Source organism: Ornithorhynchus anatinus, chromosome 20 (assembly GCF_004115215.2).
Source record: "Ornithorhynchus anatinus isolate Pmale09 chromosome 20, mOrnAna1.pri.v4, whole genome shotgun sequence".
Taxonomy (NCBI): domain Eukaryota; kingdom Metazoa; phylum Chordata; class Mammalia; order Monotremata; family Ornithorhynchidae; genus Ornithorhynchus; species Ornithorhynchus anatinus.
The window spans coordinates 29,964,268-29,983,026 of NC_041747.1; the positions used below are offsets into that span (position 1 = coordinate 29,964,268).

At 55.7% G+C, this 18,759-nt stretch overlaps 1 protein-coding gene across 1 annotated transcript in view; it reads right to left on the reverse strand.

The window, feature by feature from the left end:
- Positions 1 to 14,381, reverse strand: part of UVRAG (UV radiation resistance associated) — a 49,618-nt gene extending 35,237 nt beyond the window's left edge. Inside the window, exons 1-6 of the mRNA XM_029048324.2 lie at positions 14,221 to 14,381; positions 7,051 to 7,174; positions 6,678 to 6,712; positions 6,161 to 6,352; positions 4,471 to 4,545; positions 3,440 to 3,525 (exon numbers count right to left, since the gene is read on the reverse strand). Of these exons, the coding sequence (XP_028904157.1) occupies positions 3,440 to 3,525; positions 4,471 to 4,545; positions 6,161 to 6,352; positions 6,678 to 6,712; positions 7,051 to 7,174; positions 14,221 to 14,319 (611 nt within the window). The 5' untranslated portion in view covers positions 14,320 to 14,381. The remainder of the gene's footprint in view (positions 1 to 3,439; positions 3,526 to 4,470; positions 4,546 to 6,160; positions 6,353 to 6,677; positions 6,713 to 7,050; positions 7,175 to 14,220) is intronic.
- Positions 14,382 to 18,759: the final 4,378 nt, after the last annotated feature.

Sequence of the window (18,759 nt, forward strand, 5' to 3'; positions counted from 1 at the left end):
TAAAACATACAGGCAGAATCCCACTTCCCCCAATCTCCAGTGCTATCCAAACAGCATTTCGGAGTCTTCACTACATCACCACAGCTCTCCACCGAGCGTCTTCCTTGGTAATGGGGGACAAGGAGGAGATTGGGGAGGAGGATGGTGGGGGCGAGGAGGATGACGATATCAAGGATGAAGAGGAGGAGAAGGGGGATAAGGAGGATGAAGGCTAGGGGACCTCTGACTTTCAATAGGACATCTTACTCCCTGGGCTGGGGCAGGGCTTGGGGAAAGGTGAGAGGAAGGAAGGAAGGAAGAAAGCAGGCAGGGAGGGAGAGGGCGTGGAAGGGCCAGTCAGAGGAGAGGGAACTGAGTCAGCACCTAGCTTTAGGGCAGTTCCTTGATTTGGCGAAAGACAAGGCCAGTGTGGCCCCCCACGAGGCGTGGGACACCCTCTGCCCCCAACACACACATACATTCTCTCTCTCCCTCCCTCTTTCTCCATTCCCCTCTGAGTCCAGATACCTATTTCCCCAGCCAACCCAAGGCCTGAGCAGAAAGCATAGAAGCAGCCCCCAGAGACAGATCCAACTCAAAGCTTTGTTCTTGTTCTCTCTTTCATTCTCTTTCTCTCCCTCCCTCACTCTCTTCCCTGCGCAGTTTTCCTAGCCTAAGCCCTCTGCATATTTTTAGACAACAAAAATAATCATTATTCCAACACCTTCAATCAGCGGAGTCTGCTTTCCCCCAGAGCCTCTTGACATCGATTCTCTTCCTTTATTCTCATCACATCCCCGGAGGGAGGGAGGGAGAGAGGAAGCTTTCCCATTTTACAGAGGGAAACTGAGGCCTACAGAGGGTAAGTGACTTGCCCAAGGACACATACAGCAGGCCAGTGGTGGAGCTGGGATGAGAAAGTGCTCTTCTGCTGATTAGTCAGTCTGTAGTACGGACTGTACGTAGACCATCACGCTCCATGTTTGGGGGAATACAAAGGTGTTAGAAAACACAGTGTCTGCCCTTGAGGAGCTGACAGTCTCAACATGCCTCTGCCTCCCAGGATGAGACCGGGAAAGTCCCATCAGAACCCTTCCTTCAATCCTAGCATATGGCTTGGGGAGAGAGGATGGTCTGGTGAGCAGGAGCTACTTCGGTCTGCACAGACTGAGGAGTTGGCGGGTCAGAGGAGTCTCGCCCAGTCGTTAGCGAGGCGGTGACAAAAATGCCGGAAGGCAACAGAGCTTGTGGGGACAACAGTCAGCTCTGAGTGTCTCAAATAACATCGGGCCGCAGGAAAATACAGTTCCGGGTAACCGCATGGGCTTAACAGCAGGTGAAATTGTTCCCAGATTTCCACCCAACTGTCCTGCAGGCTGAGTGCAGGGCGGCACTACGCCCGAAGCGGAGTGCTGGGAACGTATGCCGCGGGCCCTCGTCCCGCAGTAGTCAGTGGCCTGGGCAGTCTGCCCCCCCGGGAGCAGAGCGGCATGTTCACAGGCACTCTTGATAACTGGCTTGACCCAGCTCTGCCTCCCCAGGGGGAAGAGCCCCAGCAGAGGCCAGCCAACACCCCAAACTCTCCCCTCTCCATCCCTGAGTCTCCCTTCAGCCCGGGTGCCCCCCGCTACCCCTAGGCACAGCCTGGAAAGATTGCAGACTTTAGCGCTGGGGCTGGTAGCCACCCCTAAACACGTGGCATTCTCTTGGGGTAGGGGGTGGGGAGAGGCGGCGTGAACACTTCTGTTTCTAAAACTGGGACACGGAAACCACTTAAGGAGACACGGACAGCAGCTTGGAGAGACCGTGAAAGACAAGGAGTCAGAAAGGCCAGTAGGCTGGTGGCCCTTCCCCTGAGTTGGGGGCGTAAATCCGCCACTGGGTGGACTCAAAAATCGGAAGACTGATGATTTTCCCATTTCCCTCTTCCTGGACTTGGCTTCCTCCTACCAGGTCCTGATCGGCTCTCCCCGGCGCCGGCCATCATTCACCACTGCATTTTCCCAGAGACGGTGATTATCATCTGCCGGGCTCAGTCCCGGACCGTACGGCCACACGCGCTCATTTGGAGTCAAATTTGAGGAGTCCTGGCTCCCGGTTTTCCACCCGCCTCACTGGTCCTACCCACTTCATCCGCGGGACCCACGCAACAAGATGTCCTCCTCCTCTGGTGGAGATTGCCCTCCCCCCATGGGACGGGGAAAGGAAAGAGAAGCAGCGTGACTTAGTGAAGAAAGCCTGGGCTTGGGAGTCAGAGGTTGTGGGTTCTAATTCCCGCACCGCCACTTGTCAGCTGTGTGACCTTGGGCAAACGCTTAACTTCTCTGTTACACCATCCGTAAAACGAGGATGAAGACTGAGCCCCACGTGGCCGATTACCTTGTATCTACCCCAGCGCTTAGAACAGTGCGTGCCACAAAGTAAGCGCTAAACAAATACCAACATTATTATTACAAGGGAATGTGAAGGGAGGGGAAACTAGGCCCAGGAAGTCCCCGAGGTGACAGCTCTGCCCGTTCCCTGAAATAAAGCATCCCGTTGCCCTGGGACCCCCGTCATCCCGGCCATTTTTAGGCCTTCGGTCCAGGCAGGAAGCGTCCACACCCACAGCACTTCCCTGCGACGGTCAACGCAGCCCCCCTTGAGGGGTCGTCTCGGGTTTGGGGCACTGAAGATCTGGTTCTCAAAAGTGTCCCGGTTCGGCATTTGAGGTGCGGACCCCAGGCCAGAACTCTGCTCGGCCAAATCCGGGCCTCACAAAAGACAACAGTGACCCCTGGTGGCGCGGACAGAGGGCCGGGAGGAGTCACTGCCGGGCGCGGGGACGGGGGCGTCGCTGAGGTCCAAGATTATGCTTTGGACGCCTCGAGTCCCAGCTCCACTTCCTCTGCTGCCAAGGAGGCGGGGCTGACTGGCCCGGAACGATCCCCAGGGCGACAGCAGCGGCGTAGGGCCATCCCGGCCGTAGGACGGCGTCGTCCCCGGCCGGGGATGGCACGGACTATCAGTGCCCGGCGGCACGCGGAGACCCAGCCTGGACCCTGCCCAAATCCCACCAGTCTCAGCAGCCTCTCCCCCTGCACCAGTTCTCCCACCCAAAGTCTTTAAGGATGAGATCTAGGCTCGCCCCTCGGTCCACCCACCAGATTGGAATCCAATCCTTGGGGGACTGCTGACCGTGCCACTCGCCGTGCCAGGCCGCCCCAAGAACACCAGCCCAGTCGGGCAGGCTGGCACGGGCCAGGCCCACAGTCAGCGCAGCAACACCCCAGAACCAGACCCCCAGCTCCTTGCCGCCCCACCCACCCGAGGTCTCACCTGGGAGCAAACGCACGTCCCGATCCCCACCACGCTCAGGGCGGGAACCGGAACCTCGAGTACGTTTCGTGCAGTGCCCTGCACACAGGTAGGACTCGATAAATACGACTGAATGAGCGAACGAGAATCAGAAGGTTCTCACCGCAGCAGGGAGAAGACATCGTAGGAGTTCCGGACACAGTTCTGGTCCACGTGCAGAAGGCTGTTCTTGTGGCTGCTTGTATAGCCCTGAAAGACACCAACACACAGATGAAGTGGCCCAGACCCAGTCCCTAAAGGCTGGAAGTTGGAAGAGGGGAGGAGCCGAACAGCTCCGGGGGGGGGGAGGGGGAGGGGCATCGGCCACTATCCCGTCAATTAAACGCCAGCCTGCACAATGGAGCTGGGAGGCCCGTGGAGCCTGGCCCCTGGAAATCAGGGAGTCCCGGGGGCGGCGGGGGACAATCGGGGCCAAAACCGAGGCAGGCCGAGTGACTCCACAATACGGCTGCCAGGCAAGACGGGCGGCAACCTCCATTTTTTTTTTGACAGAACAAGAGGGGTCCAACCCATTCTCATCCTACTCTCCTCCTCCACACACACCTCACTCACTGCCCCAACACTTAGGACTCCAGAGTCCAGCGTCTCCCAACCCCATCAACTCGCCTTCAGAGTTGGGCCCGGAACAAGGGATCAGAAAACTAGGAAGGACGATGGGTAGGTGGGTGGCGTCTCCTCAGAGCAGGGGAGCTTGCTTCGGTGCCACGAAGATCTCACCAGCCAGCGCTGTGGCGGTGATGGAGACCAGACAGAAGGGCCGGGCAGTAAAGCAGCAAATGGAGAGCGAGTGGAGCAGTGATTTTTCACTAGTCTCCAGTTCCTGCTACTAACGCCCCCCTATCTGAGTATCGGGAGCTGTTCCCCGCCCGCCCGAGTTCAGGGCCACACCGGGAGTGGTGATGGCCGGCAGACAGGGAGGGCAGACAGCCAAAGACGTGGCAAGGGCAGCCTCCACTGGAGCGCACCAACAGAGCTTGGATGACACTGCAAGAGTGGCTCCCGGCTTCCCGCCCTTCCAGGCCCTCCCGATATCCATCCCAGGGGGTCTGGAGGGCAGCACGGGGTCCCCGCGGAGGCCTGACCCCACGCCCCACACAGCGGAACGGGCACCTGTGGCCACCAAACGACACTCACCTTCTGTTCCCACGGGGCTCCATAGTAGCCATCGTTCAAGCCGAAAATAAGTTCATTCTGGTTGCGGGCGTGGATCTAATAAGGGACGCACAACAGGGCAGTCAGCTTCCTCGGCTTCTACCCAGCTATGTGATCAAGATGGAGCAGAGAGTGGAGAACCAGGCCCACGGCCAGGCCGCTCCCGGCACCCACTGCAGCGGCCAGTCTACCTGAGCCCGATGGTCTGGCTGGAGCCGTCGGAGGGTGACTTGAGTTCCCTCGGACAGCGGAGCCCTGCCCGGAAACAGAAGGGCTTTGACCGCCAAACCAGTAATCAGTCAGAGGCTGAGATGGATGTGACGGACTGGCTTCGCGGGCAGGAGGAGCGGCAGCAGCAGCCACCGACGGCCTCCTCATCCCTGACTCAAACCGCATCCCGGTTCCAGCCGGATGACCGGCTCAGAGGCAGTAGAAACGAGCTTCCCAGGTCAGACCCAAACTGCTGATCCCCAGGAACCCTCCCCCAAAAGGGCAAGGGGTGCCCACTGGAGCTGGAGGATAGCAGGTTCACACCAACCACGGGAAACACTTCCTCCTCTAACACGGGGTGAGCATAGGGAATCTGTTCCCACGGGGGCCTGTTCAGTCAGAAACGCCGACGGGTCCCGGGGGGTTCGGACAGATTCCCGGTCAAGGGTCCCTGAGAAACAGCGCGGCCTAGTCTATGAGAGTCCTGTGAGTCAGAAGGACATGGGTTCTAATCCCAGCTCTGCCACTTGTCTGCTGTGATCTTGGACAAGTCACTTCACTTGATCGTGCCTCAGTTCCCTCATTTGCAAAATGGGGATTAAGACTGTGAGCCCCACTGTGGGAAAGGGACTGTGTCCAACCCGATTATCTTGTATCTACCCCAGATCTTAGAAGAGTGTTTGAGACTTAAATACCATTTGGGGGAAAAAAAAAATTGTCCATGCTGGGTCACTGTGAGAAGAGTCAGGAGTATTGGAGGGTCCGTGCTGGGCCACTTGGGGAGAGTCAGGGATGGAGAGGGGAGGGACAAGGATGTTGGATGGTCGAGGACTGTGTTACTAATTCTACTGCAGTTGCCCAAGGGTTGAGAACAGTGCTCTCTGCACAGACTCAGTACTCGATCTGTACTATTGATCGACTTCTCGAGACCATCCCTGGGGCTATTTTGGTCATGCCTGGTCATCAGCTGCTAATCACACTCTCTCATCTGCCCCCTTAGTGGCTGAAGTAGCTAAAGGGGATTCAGGGTGAAGTCAGGAGGAAGTTGGCCTGGCAGGAAGCCTAAGGTCCCAGAAGAGTGATGGAAGGAGGCGGCAGGACGTCTGCCTGTCCTCCCTTCCTTCCTTCTTTCCCAAGGGAAGCTCAGGAGCAGAGCAAGCAGCTGCCGGCCCAGGCTCGGTCCACCCTAATGTCATTTGGAGGCTCCCCGGCATGCAGGCCTAGAGGTCAGGGGCCTGCAGAGCGTTAGATGCTGTGGTCAGCACTGGGGAGAGTTCATCCTAAGGGAGGGCCGGGAAAAGCACACAACCCCTGGAGCCGTCAGAACTTTGGAAGGGGCCTCTAGCCAAAACCGCAGCTCTCCCGGGCTCGTGGGGTCTGGCCGAGTGCAGCCGCCCCTGGGAGTGCCCTTCCTCCGCGGAAATGGCCCTCAGCCCCTTGGCGACCCCAGTGAGGCCTTTACCTGCTGGCCCAGGAATCTCAGCCCGTCCAAGGAGACTTTCCACTCAATGAGCAGCTGCGGGGCCACCTCCTCCTTCTGCTCCCTCTCCTCTTCCTTCTCCTTTCGGGCCCAGACCCTCACCACGAAACACGACACGGACGTGTCGAGCCGATCAGGCATGATTCCAAAATCCAGACTCCTCCACGTCGGGTTCTGGGGAACACAGACAAAAGGCTTCAAGCAGAACCGAGAGCCAACTTTCTGCCCTGCCCCTTCTGCCCCTGGAACGCGGAGTGGCTAATTTGCCAAACCGGCCAGCTGTGGCCGATTCAGTCTCTGGATGCCGTGGCTCCAGGAGAAGCGCTTGGCGGGCTGGTCTTACTGGGCTGCTTCCCCGGGGACGTATCGCAGAGTGTGAGGCAAAAGTACACGGCAGGATTGAACAGGGCAAGTCTCAGGTCTCCCGGGGCCCGGGACTCCTCCCTACCCTTAAGCCCCCTGTGTGATGGCCCTGAGTCCCTCGGGCCATCACCCTTACCAGAGAGTTGGTGATCACTTCACTCCGGTAGAACTCTGGGGAAGAGGAGAGAGGACAGTGAGTGGGGAGGAAGACACAGGCCCCAAGTGAAACCCCTCTGCGCAGAAACAGAGAGCCAGTCACTGAACATCAGTCGGTGCTTTGCGAGGGAAGGATAAGCCTCCGTCTGGGTCCAAGTGGCCAAGGCCCTCACCATAGGCGATCCTGAGGCCCGGGCGGCCAGCTTCTGCTCTCTCTGCTACCCTCTGGCATCAGAACAGCCCGACCAGGTCCCCAAGGAACCAGCTTCTGCCCTCGCTGCTGCATCCCAAGCACAAGGCAGCCTGACCCAGCTGGTCCATCGCGCCCAGATCCCGTGCCCGGGGGCTCTCACCTCTGTGTATCTGCCGGTCGCTGCACAGGTGTAGCGTGAAGTAGGTGTCGAGGAGCCGGTGGCCGTTCCTTCCGGCGACGGCGATGTTCCGTGCAGCGATGCTCCTCAGGTGGCGAAGGCGCCGCTGCAGCCCAAGAGGAGAACCGGAGACAATCGATCAACGATATTTACTGAGCGTAACTGAGTGCGGAGCACTGTACCAAGTACTTGGGAGAGCACATTACAATAGAGTTGGTAGACACGATCACTGCCCTCAAGGACCTCAGGGTCCAGCAGGGGAGACAGACATGAAAGTAAATTGCAGGTAAGGGAAGCAACCAATTAGAAAGAAAGATATGTGAATAATTACTGAGGGGATGGGGTAGGAACCTAAGTGCTTGGGGGGAGGGGGCTGACTCCATGCACGGGTGTGGCGGTAGGCAAGGAAAATAGGGTGAGGGGATGGGATGAGAGAAGAAAGTCGGTGGCCAGAGTCGACCTCCATGTCTCCATTCCTCGTGGCACGTAGGTTCTGGATTTCAGAAGCCTCAGTGCTGGCTGGGGTCCCGCCCTTCTCCCCAAGCCCAGCACACACGGGACACGCATTTCTGATCGCTCAGCTCCCCCTGCTCAGGGTGGGGAAACCACTAGCCCAGGGAGGTATGACATCCCAGAGCACTGGCCCCAGGACTCCTGAGGTTTCCAGCTTTGACAGCCAGATGCTGTCACAGCAGCATGGGGACAAGAGCCCAAATAAGAAAGAATCCACTGGCCTCCACAACGTCCGTTAACACAACTCCCTGCCCAGCGGCCTTTGGTCGGGATTCCGTGGGCTCATCGGAGCCGGCCATGGGCTGCTGGGAAGTAGCCAAGAACTGGGGGCGTGTTGTTGTTTTTTAATGGTATTTGTGAATGTGCCAGGCCCTATACTAAGCGCTGGGGTAGATACAAGCTAGTCAGGTTGGACAAAGTCGGTGTCCCACATGGGGCTCACAGTTTTAATGTCCATTTTACAGACGAGGTAACTGAGGCCCAGAGAAGTAAAGCGGCTTGTCCAAGACCACACAGCAGACAAGTGGCAGAGCAGGGATTAGAAACCTGTCCTTCTGACTTCCAGGCCCAAGCTCTACCCATTAGGCCATGCTGCTTCCCAGACTGAGAAGACAGCCAGGCAGGAGGACACAGAAAGACCAAAACATCAACCCAGCAAGACCCATGCCTCCCTGCCCCTCCAGAAACTTAAGCTCCCACCTCACCAACGGGCAAGTATTCAAGTCAGAAAGGAACTGACCTTTTGGGGTCAGGTTGCTCAGTTTTACCACACACTTTGGCCTCTCATCAGACTGCCTGCCAGTCTACCCGCCTGCCAACACACACCCAGTGGGAAATACTCCTCCTCCGGCTCCTCCGGCACGCGCCAGCTGCAGGTGCCCGGAGCTCCTCCCCCAAGCCTCTGGGCTAAACAGGGAGGGTCATGCTGGTTGGTGCTCGGTGGCACCGGGCCACTCAGTCTTCTGGACCAGGGAAGGGCAACCCGGCCACCCAGGTCCCCACAACCCCAAAGAAAAGGCCAAGGAAGGAATCGTTTTTCATCTCTGTGTCTACGGCCTCTCTCCCTGACAAGTTCCCCGAGGCCACAGGCATCCCAGGTGGGTATGAAACTTTTTGAGTAGAACCGGGCAGGTGGATGGACAGGCAAGGCCCGTTGACCTGGGGAAATACCGGGCACAGGAGCTCAGCGACAGCCCCGTCCCCATCTCACCTGCATGAATACACACGGCTCACTATGAGGGGGCCAGGAGAGAGTTAAGGTGGGGTTAGGCCTGCCCCACCCCCTAGGCAATGCCGGCTGGACTGCCTTTACCCTAGAAACCACCCCCTGCTCCGTCGCCTCACCGCTAGTCAGCCCAGGCAAATGGTCAGATCATCTGACTGCACGTGGACAGCTTCCAACTAAGAACCGTTCATCCGAACGCTACTCCCTCCCTCTGGAATTCCTCACACTGACACGGGCAAGGTGGTGGATCCGGCCTGACCAGGCCCCCCGAGCCACCCCCACAGGTTTGTCATCAAAACACCTCCTGGGCACCCTCTGGGGGTATCTGGACTGACCTGACCCCTTGCTACAACCTACCCCATCCACTCTGCTCCTCCGCTCCCCCTCAACCCCACCCCAGCACCCCCACAGATGACTCAAACCTAAACTGATCTTTTTGGTCTGGTTCCCTCCCTGCGTTTCTCAGGCTGGACAGGTAGGTACTTTCACTTCTGGTTTGGTCTAATTCCTGCGAGTTTCATTCTGATTTTCATGCCTCAGCCAGGGCCTGGAGGACATCAGTGAAGCCGGAATCACATACTCTACTCTCTCTCCTCCTCCTCAAGAGAAAAGGAGAAAGGGATTTTCCTGCAACAAAACTCGAATCAATCAATGGTATTTACTGGGTGTGTACTGTGTTCAGAGCACTGTACTGAGCTCTTAAGGGAGTACAGTACAACCGAGTTGGTAGGCACCTTTCCTGCCACAAGGAATTTATAGTCTAGAGGGGGAGATGTATTAAAATAAATTATGGATACAGACATAATTCTATGGGACTGAGGTGCAGGGGTGAATGGCAAGAGATTAAAGGGTGTCCAAGAGCAGCTGCCTTCTCTAAACTACAAGCTCCTTATGGGCAGGGAATATGTCTACCAACTCTATTGCACTCTACTGCACTCCCAGTGCTCCACACATAGTAAGTGCTCAAAAAATATCACTGATTGAGTGACTGGGTGGAGAAAGCGGCGTGGCTCAGTGGAAAGAGCCCGGGCTTGGGAGTCAGAGGTCATGGGTTCAAATACCAGCTCTGCCACTTGTCAGCTGTGTGACTGTGGGCCTTAACTCCTGTGCCTCAGTTACCTCATTTGTAAAATGGGGATTAACTGTGAGCCTCACGTGGGACAACCCGATTACCCTGTATCTATCCCAGTGCTTAGAACAGTGCTCTGCACATAGTAAGGGATTAACAAATATCACCATTGTTCTTATTATTATTAAGGGTGCTGGGGATACACCAGCCCAACTATAGAGTAACCATTGCAGCTTAACTGATCAATGGCATTTGAGCACCTGCTGTGTGCAGAGCCCCATATCGGGTGCCAGGGAGACCCAGTGGAGTTAGCAGATACGTTCCCTCCTTTTGGAACCTAACATTCTAGCAGAGGACACTCAGGCTGCTTCCTTGGAAGCTTCTGAAATCACTTATATTGTTGGTTGGTAAAGTAAATCCCCTATATTGTTGATTGGTAAAGCAGTAGCTGGACGTTACCAGAAACGAATCTCTTCCATTTTGTGCATTCACAAACCCTCTTACAATGATGGGAAGAATCGTGTTTCTCTAGGCCAAACACTGAGCTATGTTTTGCAGTAGATTCAGTCCCTACCCAACCAGGGGCTTTCCAGTCTAAGAGGGCAGAAGGGCAGGCATTTTACAGATGAGGAAACTGTGGCCCACAGAAGTTCGGCGACATGCCCAAAGTGACACGGCAGGCCAGGGCAGAGCTGGGACCGGGACCCAGGTCTTGCAGCTCCCAGCCTTGGGCTCTCTCGGCAAACCGCACGACGGCGTGAGGCATTCCCGTGGGGGCAGGTGGTGAACTGAGTTGGAGATGGAGTCTCCGAGTCCCTGAGCAGTCTCTGCCACCAGAGAATTCAATACCCCTCTGCCAGACCATTCAGGCTACTCAACCAAGGTCGGCCCCGGCGGTTTAGGCTCTAGGGTCCGTCGAGAGAAAGAGAGAGTGGGGGCTGGAGAAGGACTGAGCCCCAATCCTACCCAGAACCAGACTCTGGGAAAAGGCCGAAACAATTCACCGCCAGTTGACTTCCTCTGAGGATGCAGAAGTGGTCAAATCCCCAAGGATTCTGAGTCAATCATTACCCGCAACGGAAACAGGCAGAAGACAGAACGGTCTTTGCAAAGTCGGCCAGCCGGGCCGGTGGGGGGAAAAGGACAGTACGAGCAGTAGGAGACGGAGATCAAGGATAGGCAGTTTCCCGCTGAGATGCGGCGAGCAAATATACACAGTTCCAGTATGTTTCACACAGTGTTAATCCCTCTAACAGGTTCCTGGGGCTAGAACTCCCTTCTCCCGGGCTCTGACACAGAAGAGGACCCCGCCTCGTACCAGACCCTCTCCCAGGGCTCCGGATCATGTTTTAATCTGCCCCTGATTCGAGCAGGCTCTCCCGAGATCTCACACTCCCTGTCCAAGCTGCCAGCCGAGGAAAAGTTCGGCCACTGGTGGGGAGGAAGGAAGGGGGAGAAAGCAAAGGCCCTTTTGCAAAATTCATAGGGAACTAGAAGCCTGGCTTCTACCAAAGCTCCCGGGTCCTCCTTCTTGCCCAGAAAAGACCTGAGCAAGATGACCCAGTGGGTCCAGGGCTCTGTTTCTGGGAAGAAATGAGCGCTGGTTGTGCCGGATCTCTACAGCCATGGTTAGAGAGACCTCGGAAGAGACAACCAGCGATTGTTTCCACACATTAGCATCTATAGTACCAGCTACTGCTGTCTCTCCAACGCTCGGCCCCCACAAATCTAATCTGGAGCACGTAATGAGCACTGAATAAATACGATTACAACTACAACCCCTCCTGCAACATATCTGTGCCAGGAAGACTTGATCTCTGCCCTCTAGGAGCTGACAAGTCCAGAGACGGAAACAAACACTGAAATAGATAAGGGGGGGTACGGGTTAACAGAGTGTAAAGAGGAGGACACCACTACAGACGGGTGTGAGCACTTTAGTGGGTAGATGGCCTGAAAGTGAGAGTTTGGGATATAAACTCTCGATGGGGGTCTTCCCCTGCCCCGCTCCTACTGCTAGGGATCCCCTCCCACCTTGGGGGAGGGAAGGGAGAGCATTTGTCCAAAGACTTGGGGATGGGAGCAGGGGATGTCCCGAGACCCCTTCTCCAAGGTGGGTCTTCCCATGAGACCCCCAAGTCGGGGGAGTCTCCTCACAGGGAAAGTGGGAGTTTCTTTGGGGGGGAAAAAAGGTGTGCAGGGGGGTCTCCTCATAGGGGTAAGAGAAGGGTCTCCTCATGGGGGTAAGGGGGGGTCTTATAGGGGAAAGGAGGAGTCTTGTAAGGGAAAGGGGGGCGTTTACAGGGGCAAAGGGGACTATCCTCATGGGGGAAAGTGGGTCTCCTCACGGGGGAAAGAGGGGTCTCCTCACAGGGAGAATGATGGGGTCTCACAAGGGAAAGGGGGTCTCTTCACGAGAGAAAGAGGGGTCTCCTCACTGGGAGAAGAGGGGTCTCCTCAAAGGGGGGAGAGGGGTCTTCTCACAGGGGGGAGAGGGGGCCTTCTCTATGGGGGTAAGGACCTCCTCACAGGGGAGGAAGAGGGGTCTCAAGAGGGAAAGGGGGGGTCTCTTTATGAGGGAAAGGGGGTCTCTTTATGAGGGAATGGGGGTCTCTTTATGAAAGAAAGAAGGATCTCCTGACGGGGGGAAGAGGGGGCTCCTCATAGGGGGAAAGAGGGGGTCTCCTCCCAGGGGGGAGAGGAGTCTCCTCACGGGGGGAAGGGGGGATCTCTTCAATGAGGGGAAGGGGGGGGTCTCAAGGGGAAAAGCAGGTCCCTTTATGGAGGAAAGAAGGGTCTTCTCATGGAGGAAAGGGGAGGGTCTCCTCAAAGGGGAGAAGGGAGAGATCTCCTCACAGGGGAGGAAGAGGGGTGTCACGGAGGAAAAGGGGGGATCTCTTTACGAGAGAAAGGGGGGGTCTTCTCAAGGGGGAAAGTGGGGGCTCCTCAAAGGGGGGAGGGGAGTTTCCTCATTGGGAGAAGGGGGGGGGGGTCTTCTCAACGGGGGGAAGGAGGGATCTCTTCACAGGGGAGGAAGAGGGGTGTCCTCACGGGGTAAAAAGAAGCACCGTGGCTCAGTGGAAAGAGCCCGGGCTTGGGAGTCCGCGGTCATGGGTTTGAATCCCGATTCTGCCACTTGTGAGCTGTGTTACTGTGGGCAAGTCACTCCTCTGGGCCTCAGTGCCCTCATCTGTCAAATGGGGATGAAGACTGTGAGCCTCACATGGGACAACCCGATGACCCTGTATCACCTCCAGCGTTTAGAACAGTGCTCTGCACATAGGAAGCGCTTAACCAATACCAACATTATTATTATTAAAGGGGGTCACTTCACGAGGGAAAGAGGGAGGGTCCTCAAGGGGGAAAGGGAAGCAGCGTGGCTCAGTGGAAAGAGCCCGTGCTGGGGAGTCAGAAGTCATGGGTTCGAATCCCAGCTCTGCCACTTGTCAGCTGTGCGACTGTGGGCAAGTCACTTCTCTGGGGCTCAGTTCCCTCATCTGTCAAATGGGCATCAACTGTGAGCCTCACGTAGGACAACCTGATAACCCTGCATCTCCCCCAGCGCTTAGAACAGTGCTCTGCACATAGTAGGCGCTTAACAAATACCAACATCATTATTATTATCCACGTGACTGGGGGCAAGTCACTTCTCCGGGCCTCAGTGACCTCATCTGTCAAATGGGGATGAAGACTGGGAGCCTCACGTGGGCCCACCTGATGACCCTGCATCTCCCCCAGCGCTTAGAACAGTGCTTTGCACATAGGAAGCGCTTAACAAATACCAACATCATTATTATTATCGGTGTGACTGGGGGCGAGTCACTTCTCCGGGCCTCAGTGACCTCATCTGTCAAATGGGGATGAAGACTGGGAGCCTCACGTGGGCCCACCTGATGACCCTGCATCTCCCCCAGCGCTTAGAACAGTGCTCTGCACATAGTAGGCGCTTAACAAATACCAACATCATTATTATTATCCACGTGACTGGGGGCAAGTCACTTCTCCGGGCCTCAGTGACCTCATCTGTCAAATGGGGACGAAGACTGGGAGCCTCACGTGGGCCCACCCGATGACCCTGCATCTCCCCCAGCGCTTAGAACAGTGCTTTGCACATAGGAAGCGCTTAACAAATAGCAACATCATTATTATTAACCACGTGACTGGGGGCGAGTCACTTCTCCGGGCCTCAGTGACCTCATCTGTCAAATGGGGACGAAGACTGGGAGCCTCACGTGGGACAATCTGATGACCCTGCAGCTCCCCCAGCGCTTAGCACAGTGCTCTGCACCTAGGAAGCGCTTAGCAAATAGCAACCTGATTATTATAGGGGGTGACTTGAAGGGGTTACCTGCTGGGAGGGCAGCTCCACGTGCAGCGCGCGGGGGGCGGGCGCGGCGGGCCCGGGGGGCAGCGGGGACAGGCCGGGGGGCGCCGCGGGGCAACTCATCCTAGGCCGCGGCCGCTCCGGGCGCTCCTTAAGGAAAAGCCATATTACCGCAATGCCAGCCCCAACCGGTCCCGCCGCCTCTGATTGGTCCGTCTCCCCCGGGGGCGGGACCCGCGGGCGACGCCACGGCCTCCCATTGGACGGAGCGCCTGTCCGTCAGCTCCCGGAAGGAGGAAAAGGCGGGACCCTTCGAGCGGGCGTCTGGCCAGCGGGGCCCGCTGGGGATTGGCGGAGGCGCGGCCGGGGGGGCGGGGCTAACCTGGAGGCTCTCACGCTCATTGGTCGGGGCGGACATCGATCAGGAAAGGCGGGCGGGGACAGGTGGGAGGGGCAACGCCGGGATTCTCCAGTCACGTGCAAGTGGAGGCCCGGGTCACCTGACCCAGAGGCCCGCGGCCCTTTCTTCCACTTCCGCCCTGACACCGTAACCATAGTAACAAGTCATGGGGCGGGGGCGAAGAGTAGGCCCAAGTGTGTTGGATCCCTGGTCAACACTTTTTATTAATAATAATAATAATAATGTTGGTATTTGTTAAGCGCTTCCTATGTGCAGAGCACTGTTCTAAGCGCTGGGGGAGAGACAGGGTCATCAGGTGGTCCCCTGTGAGGCTCCCAGTTCATCCCCGTTTTAATAATAATAATAATGATAATGCTGGTATTTGTTAAGCGCCTACTATGTGCAGAGCACTGTTCTAAGCGCTGAGGGAGATACAGCATGGCTCAGTGGAAAGAGCCCGGGCTTGGGAGTCAGAGGTCATGGGTTCGAATTCCGGCTCTGCCACTTGTCAGCTGGGTGACTGTGGGCAAGTCACTTCACTTCTCTGGGCCTCAGTTCCCTCATCTGTAAAATGGGGATGAAGACTGGGAGCCTCACGTGGGACAACCTGATGACTCTGTATCTACCCCAGTGCTTAGAACAGTGCTCTGCACATAGTAAGCGCCTAACAAATACCCACATTATTATTAAAATGGGGATTAAGACTGTGAGCCTCACGTGGGACAACCTGATGACCCTGTATCTACCTCAGCGCTTAGAACAGTGCTCTGCACATAGTAAGCGCTTAACAGATACCAACATTATTATTATTATTATTATTACAGGGTCATCAGGTTGTCCCATGTGAGGCTCACAGTTAATCCCCGTTTTAATAATAATAATGTTGGTATTTGTTAAGCGCTCCCTATGTGCAGAGCACTCTTTTAAGTGCTGGGGGAGATACAGGGTCATCAGGTTGTCTCACGTGAGGTTCACAGTCTTCATCCCCATTTAACAGATGAGGGCACTGAGGCCCAGAGAAGTGACTTGCCCACAGTCACACAGCTGACAAGGGGCAGAGCCGGGATTCGAACCCATGACTTCTGACTCCCAAGCCCGGGCTCTATCCACTAGGGCACGCTGGTCAACAACCCAGACTTCCTGGCTCCCCATTCTGTACCTTTTCCCCCAGGCCGTGCTCCTCCTGGATGAGAGGGGAAAGGAATTCATTAATAGTGGTATTTGTTAAGCGCTTACTATGTGCAAAGCACTCTTCTAAGCGCTTAGGGGATACAGGGTGAACAGGTTGTCCCACATGGGGCTCACAGTTTTTAATCCCCATTTGACAGATGAGGTAACTGAGGCACAGAGAAGTGAAGCGACTTGACCTAAGTCACACAGCTGGCAAGTGGCGCAGCGGGGATTCGAACCCACCACCTCTGACTCCCAAGCCCAGTGGAAAGAGCCACGCTGCGGCCGGCGTGGGCATTGAGCGATCAGCACAGCAGCGCCAAGGTGGTGCCCGGTCTGCCTCCCTGGATAGAAAGGGGGCCCAGCAGCCCCGGGTGCCCGCCTGGCACGGTGTCCTACGGCGGCTATAATTCTGGAAGCGTCCAGACCGAGAGGTAAATCCTGATCGCTTATTTTTGGCGATATTTATAATAATAATTTCTAATTCTGGTATTGGTTAAGCTCTCACTGAGCCCTGGGGTAGAGACAAGCCGATCGGGCTGGACGCAATCCCTGTCCCACATGGGGCTCACGGTCTTGATCCCCGTTTTACAGGGGAGGTAACTGAGGCACAGAGAAGTGAAGTGACTAGCCCACGGTCACACAGCAGGAAAGTGGCAGAGTGGGGATTGGAACCCGGCTCCTTCTAACTCCCAGGGTCGTGCTCTTCCCACTTGGCAACCCTGCTCTTCTATTATTATTATGGTATTTGTTAAGCAGCGTGGCTCAGTGGAAAGAGCACGGGCTTTGGAGTCAGGGCTCATGAGTTCGAATCCCAGCTCTGCCACTTGTCGGCTGTGTGACTGTGGGCGAGTCACTTAACTTCTCTGTGCCTCAGTTCCCTCATCTGTAAAATGGGGATTAAGACTGTGAGCCCCACGTGGGACAACCTGATTCCCCTATGTCTACCCCAGCGCTTAGAACAGTGCTCGGCACATAGTAAGCGCTTAACAAATACCAACATTATTATTATTATTATTATTAAGCACGTACTACGTGCCAGGCACTGTAATACTAATAATAATGGTGATATTTGTTAGGCGCTTATTATGTGCAGAGCACTGTTCTAAGCGCTGGGGGGATACAAGGTGATCAGATTGTCCCACGTGAGCCTGCCAGTTTTAATCCCCATTTGACAGATGAGGGGACTGAGGCCCAGAGAAGTGAAGTGACTTGCCCAAGGTCACGCAGCTGGCAAGCGGTGGAGTCGGGATTCGAACCCATGACCTCTGGCTCCCAAACCCGGACTCTTTCCACTGGGCCGCGCTGAGCACTGGAGTAGATACAAGCAAATCAGCTCGGACTCAGTCCCTGTCCCACGCAGGCCTCACGGCCTCAAGCCCCATTTTCCAGAGGAGGCGACTGAGGCCCAGAGAAGTGAAATGACTTGCCCAAGGTCACCCAGCGTATTAGCAACCGAATTATCATTACTTCCCTTCTCGGTGCCTCAGTGACCTCCTCTGGAAAATGGGGATGAAGACTGTGAGCCTCACGTGGGACCACCTGATGACCCTGTGTCTACCCCAGCGCTGAGAACAGTGCTCGGCACATAGTAAGCGCTTAACAAATGCAAACATTATTATTATTATTATTACTGGCGGGGAGAGCGGAGCGGGATTAGGAGGACTCGAACTCAGAGCCCTGGCAGGCTGGTTCGTCGCGCCCTTGGTGTGACGATGGCGCCACGAGGTGGCAGCACTGAGCCACGAGCCTGGAGCCTGGTTGGCCCGGCCGCCGTCGTGAGCGTGTCTAGGATGATGATGATGATGATAATAATAATAATAATGATAATAATAATAATGTTGGTATTTGTTAAGCGCTTACTATGTGCAGAGCACTGTTCTAAGCGCTGGGGTAGATACAGGGTAATTAGGTTGTCCCACAAGAGGCTCACAGTCTTCATCCCCATTTCACAGATGAGGTCACGGAGGCACAGAGAAGTGAAGTGACTTGCCCACAGTCGCGCAGCTGATAAGAGGAAGAGCCGAGATTCGAACCCATGACCTCTGATTCCCAAGCCCGGGCTCTTTCCACTGAGCCACGATGATGGTGTTTCTTTAGTGCTTACTCTGTGCCAAGCACTGTTCTAAGCGCCGGGGTAGATACAGAGGAATCAGGTTGTCCCCCGGGAGGCTCACAGTCTTCATCCCCATTTTCCAGCTGAGGTCACCGAGGCCCAGAGAAGTGAAGTGCCTTGCCCAAAGCCCCACAGCTGACAGGTGGCGGAGCCGGGATTAGAACCCACCACCTCTGACTCCCAAGCCCGGGATCTTCTAGGAGCAGGCTAGAAGCCCGGGCGACCCCCGACGACCCTCAGAAATGCGCCGTCCTCTTTGCCGACCTGCCCCTTACTCAGGAAAATGGGGTGCCCCCTTGTCGACCCCCTGGACACCTACACAAATTCCACTGATGGCATTTTATTCCTTTAAAATTTTTATAGTTTACAACTGGTCAAGCAGCATATAATAATAGGAACAACCTCAGCAATCATAATAAAAAATAATGACTATTATAGTTGCTAGTAATAGTTATTAGGGGGTTTAAGATGGGAATGAAAGGTTTGGAAGAGTTGGTTTGGGGTTATGGGTGTGGGAGTGAAAGAGGAAGAAATAAAAGTGGCAGAGCAGAGCAGGGGTGAAGGCGGCCCTGTGAGAGGATTCCCATTCATTCATTCATTCATTCATTCAATCGTATTTATTGAGCGCTTACTATGTGCAGAGCACTGCACTAAGCGCTTGGAAAGCAGCGTGGCTCAGTGAAAAGGGCCTGGGCTTCGGAGTCATAGATCATGGGTTCGACTCCCGGCTCTGCCACTTGTCAGCTGTGTGACTGTGGGCAAGTCGCTTCACTTCTCTGTGCCTCAGTTACCTCATCTGTAAAATGGGGATTAACTGTGAGCCTCACGTGGGACGACCCGATTACCCTGTATCTCCCCCAGCACTTAGAACAGTGGT